General features: G+C 31.7%; 1 protein-coding gene across 1 annotated transcript in view; it reads right to left on the bottom strand.

Annotated features, from left to right (window-relative positions):
- Positions 1–72: 72 nt before the first annotated feature.
- Positions 73–5447, bottom strand: part of LOC117105122 (proteolipid protein 2-like) — a 9890-nt gene continuing 4515 nt past the window's right edge. The window contains exons 2-4 of the mRNA XM_033246186.1: positions 4474–4638; positions 3890–4006; positions 73–2676 (exon numbers count right to left, since the gene is read on the bottom strand). Coding sequence (XP_033102077.1) covers positions 2458–2676; positions 3890–4006; positions 4474–4638 — 501 coding nt within the window. The 3' untranslated portion in view covers positions 73–2457. The remainder of the gene's footprint in view (positions 2677–3889; positions 4007–4473; positions 4639–5447) is intronic.

The raw sequence follows: 5447 nt of genomic DNA, 5'->3' as shown, positions 1-5447 counted from the left end.
AACCTGATGTTGATGTAGTATGCTGGCACTAATTATTACGAGTGGAGAATAAAGAAAAGATATACTGTAATATAATATTATTTACCATGTGTTTTATTAAATATGAAGATTGCTTAAAACACTGATAATTTTAAAGGTTTTTTAAATATTGCCTAATTTATATATTTTAAGTGTCTGTTTTGGTTGAAGAAAGTTAATAGCTCATTTTAATGAGTTCATAACTCATTTTAATAACCTATTCAATTATTATGTTATGTTTTTTTTTTGTTTTTTTTTCTTAAGACAGTGCATCTTTAAGGAAACTAATTGTTTTCAAATGAATAAATCAATATTTAAGCATATGTGTATAAATGGCACTAATATTAATTAGTGCCATGTGAAATTTTATAATCTATCTAGTATCTGTAGTAAATAATACTGTAAGGCTCTCGCATAAATACAGTAACACCACTATAATATCATTATATATAGCATTGACATATTATAATTAACCTGATCTAATACTATTTTATAGTAGCAAAAAAAAAAATAACAAATCAGTATTATAATATCATAAGGTTTCTATATAAATGAAACTAACTTTAATGAACAAATAAAAAACATTATACAATACTACCATACATAATAATAATAATAATAATAATAATAATAATAATAATAATAATAATAATAATAATAATAATAATAATAAAGATAATAATATTATATATTAACAGTTAAAATGATGTCAAAAGATAAAACACAGCAACTCTATATATTGGTAATTGTTTCAAATAAAATTTAAAACAACAGAAGCATTTGAAATGAGTCTTAACTGTTGCTACTAAAGCTACTCATAACTGAATTTAAATTCAGAATCTAAGAAACTTGATGAGTATTTTGTTTAGGTTTAATTGCTAGCTACTACAAAAGAGTATAAATAAAACAATGAGAGCGTACTCCAGTTTGTAAATACGTCATTGCCTTGTGTAGGATGCCTGATGTCATTTAAAGGTACAGTTAACTCGAATAATTTCCAGGTCGATCTGATTTTACATGCCAAATTGTTGTCTTCTCCATTAATTAACAATTTGTAAGTCAAATTTTATCTAAGTCAAAGAATTTTTCAATGGCATTTTGGATTTGACTAGGGCAAGTTCAACTGAACTTCGGGGCGAATCCAGCGATGTCAAAATGGGGGGGGGGGCCGAAAGTTGGGCCGATCAAGACACTGCCCTAGGGGGTCCAAGGACATTCCCCCATAAAATTTTTGTGTTCTAGATGCCCGAAAATAACATTTGAGGCATTCTGGATTATCATTTTTTTTCTTTTTCTTTCTTTTCCCCCTTATTTTTACCTCCCAAAAGGGGGGGCCTGGGCCACCCTAAATCCGCCCCTGGAACTTTATTACCCAGACTGCACTGCACACGGTTTGTTTGTGTATCTGTTTTCTAGACGACACAATACTTTTATAGAGAGAACAGTAAATATTCTTATTTTTCTTTATCGTCATATCATCCTGTGCGGTGCAGTACTTGGTAATAAAGTACAATTTCTACAAACGACAGCGGGCATTCTACACTGGTTGTGTATTGCATATCAATTTTTACGCTCGTAGTTGGCTCTCTTGGCCTATTTGTACTCTTTGCAATACAATCAACAAATGAAAGCCAAAATTACAATAAACCCTGAGAATTGAACAGAATCTTTGATGAGATTTGTGGGTCTTCTGGATTAATCATGGATAGACCCAAATTTCAATATTATTTTTTTTCCAAAAACTTTTCAGAATCATTAACAAATAATAATGGAAATAATACACCAGTAATACAGTAGTATCCTAGTGACCAATTAAAACTTACAAATGGAATTGATATAAAACAGATAAGAGAATATATCATTCTTCTAAGTAATTTCAAACAATAAACATTCTTGTAATTAAAATGATATTTCAATATTCAAATATTACAAATTAAATTTCTGGTAGCAAAAATAAAGGGATTTCATACTCAAATTATAATGCAGACCTTTGCCACAAATTGTCAGAACCTCCTGTCTAAGCCTCCATATCAATGTAACACAGCTGTTTATATATCTATGGGCACATAAATATGGGTAATAGCCACAAAGAATAATCACTAATCACTAATGTATCAAAATACCCTGGAAACCAAAAAAGTCCATTATATATACAGTATATTTTTAAGTATTGCTTTCTTTATTTAAAAAAAAGCAAGAATTTTTAATCAAGTCTAATTGTTATGGATATTAATCATAACTTTTATATGAATACAAAACATATGCTGGTGTGACAGTGAGTGAGTGTACACTTGTTAAAAAAAAAGAAAAAAATAGATGATCTTAAAATCGACAATCGTTATATATTGTGTACCTTTTGAGGGGGAGGGCTGTCACAAGAACGTGCATGTTTTGTACTCTACAGAAAGATACTGTGCTCAACCACTAAACCAAGCTGGTTTAATAAGGAGAATACGCAGGAGGTGCGTACGGGTCTTGGGCTGGTACAAACACTTGGGAACCATCAGTAACCACGGTTGTGGTCTGTTGTGTAGTAGTAGTAGTCGTAGTTAGGGTTGCAGGCCTGCCTGCTGAACGTCTGTCCCGGTGTGCCATGAATGCACGGAAACTAAAGAAGATACTTGCTGCATACAACAAAGTCAATGCCCACGCCAGAAGCTGAAGGGAAATATTTTGATATCAAACATTTTACAATATCTAATGATATTATTGCATTACTATTTATTATTATTATTTTACTATTTAATTACTATATATTATTCATTATTAATTATTTTTTCTATAAACGTTTATTCAATAAATTTGTGATGGTGTTATACTATACAATATTTAAATATATAAAAGAGCAATAACAAAAGATCACAAAAATAAACAAAATATCAAATTAAACTTTAAAAAAATTCAATTATTATAGAATTATTATTACATCAATATTATATACAATTTTAATAAATAAAATATGGAGATTATAAAAATATAGTATTTTATCCTTATTACTACCAAAAATTGTAGTATTTGTATACAAGACTAGTAGATTGTTTTTATATTCAAATTTTTTTCACTTTTGTTATTTTTAGCCATTTTTGGTAATATGTAGTATTATCTCTTTTGTACATATAATTAATTTGCTTATCAAATTGGTAAATCTAATAAGTTATTTTACATGATCATGTAACAAAATCACAGTTGCAAGCAAGCATCATCAGAACTTGTAATTTCCAAGTATTCGAAGAGATGCTGCAATAGACAGTACACAACCATTCAATGCCAAAACATCTGTGCAACCTGACTTGTGGACACAAGTTACCAGCAGTAGTAGAAGAGGTGTTGTCACATGATCATTCAAATTCATGCTTGAAATATCATGTGACAAGTGGATCTGTGTCATTACATCAGTTTCCCTGAAGAAATTGCGGAGATAGCAACACAAGTAAAGTAAGCTATATTTTATTTCAACTACAGGTAATTCCAATTACAACAATAACCAATATAACCAATTAAAATCTGTAAGCATTTACACTCCTGGGTAGAGGGAGACAAACATAGGCGGTTTCAAGGGGGGGGGGGGACAGTCGGCCCAGGTATCTCTTAAAATAAAAAAATAAAATAAAATGGATGAAGAAGACACATCATGTACTTGGACTTGGATCACAAAATTCTTTTGTATTGATGTATATTTATATATTTTATTAATGTTCTGCCAGTTTTAAATGTACTTCCGTTTTTATGATGGACATATTGCAGTGTCAGTATCAATATCATTATTTTGCAATATATGCTATCATCTGAAAACTACACTCTATAGATACCTATAATCAATATATGAAAATAATATATGTCCCATAAGGATTGTTAAGAGTGGTATACTTACAGTGCAAAATACAAGCTTCCCATGGTCAGAATAATACTTGGATTGTCCAGCTTTTACAGAAGTTATGATAGCAGAAACCAGGTAAAGTCCTGTTACCACACAGTTCAGAATAAACTCCTGGGTTGGTGTAAAATTAAAGATGGTCACACAAATTAAAATTTACACTGTACTTTACTACCATTTTGACAAAAAAAAAAACTTTGTGTATAGTGTGCATTATATTAACAAAATGGTTGACAGGAATCTTCCTTAATGAACAATACAACAAATATTAAGAGAAACAAATACATGAAGAACAACCACAATAATAATCTTGTTCAAAAAGGCAAAATGGACTGTCTACCAAACTCATCAAATGATCAATCAGGACAATGCCAGGAATATGTGTGTGTTGTACAAACAGACATGTTGTTCCACAAGCACACGTATGTGCATGTTTTTACACTGTCGTTTGTGGGGACTTAGCAACAATATTCATGTTTTGAATTTTTAGGTCTTTTCTTTATTTAGAAAAACAAAATTTAAAAAAAAATGTCCAAGGGAAGGAGCATAGCGAAAAAATTCATTCTTCAAGACAAACTTACCGACAATTCCCATGCGATGAACTGAACTTTCTCATTGAGGTGTAGCAGAAAAACAACAAAGTAAATTGCTGTCTCAATCATTGCAGTAAGTCCAACTGTGATCATGAACCCAACATTAAAATACACGACAGCGCACAGAATCACCCAATATAAGAAGGAAAGCACCTAAAAAAATATAGAAGTATGTTAATTTAGGCCAAATAGGGAAAAATTGTTCCTGGTTTGCTATTTTGATAATAAGGAGGATGCCTGTTCAAACCAAATAATCTTTATTGCAACTTTCAACTTTTCAGTAGAGAGATTTAAATTTTTTTAATGGAAGTGGATATATTTACGTCGCCGTAAACAAATCAGTAAACGATATATTTACGTAAATAAAACAATGCATGCGCAGTCATACTTTAATAAACTTGCATATCGGTCACGTAAATTTATCGATTCACGCTAAATGTACGTTAACGCGGAGTTCAACTTTCAGACTCCAAATTAGCATTGGCTTTTGCTGAATGCTGTACCAAGGGCCCCTGGTGGGGGTCCAGGGGGCGAAGTCCCCTGGAAGCTACGAATATTTTACAAAGTTTGGTGAATTTTATAAGTTATTTTATAGGCATCAAGCGACTGTAATATGATTTCATATTTGTTGTAATTTCCAGTGGCGGATCCAGGAATTCGAAATAGAAGGGCCCAGGGAGGGTACTTTGACAGATAGAAGATCTATACTATAGATGGTTGGGGCTGAGGTAGGAAAATTTGTGATTATGGCACCTCTAGACGGCCAGAAATCGCACTTCCAGACATAAAATTTGAATATAATTATCTTTATATCTCCATTTTTTTTATTGAACAATTTAGGAGGGTGGGGAGGCGGGCCGTCTGGGTCCCCTTGAATGCGCCACTGGGTACTTCAGCAGATGGAGAATCTATACCACCATGGTTGGGGCTGAGGCAAGAAAATTTGTGATTATGGCACCTAG

The sequence above is a fragment of the Anneissia japonica genome, unplaced genomic scaffold, assembly GCF_011630105.1.
Source record: "Anneissia japonica isolate Jap-2015-1 unplaced genomic scaffold, ASM1163010v1 scaffold640_len1575945_cov177, whole genome shotgun sequence".
Classification (NCBI taxonomy): domain Eukaryota; kingdom Metazoa; phylum Echinodermata; class Crinoidea; order Comatulida; family Comatulidae; genus Anneissia; species Anneissia japonica.
This window is presented reverse-complemented; position numbering and strand designations above follow the sequence as displayed.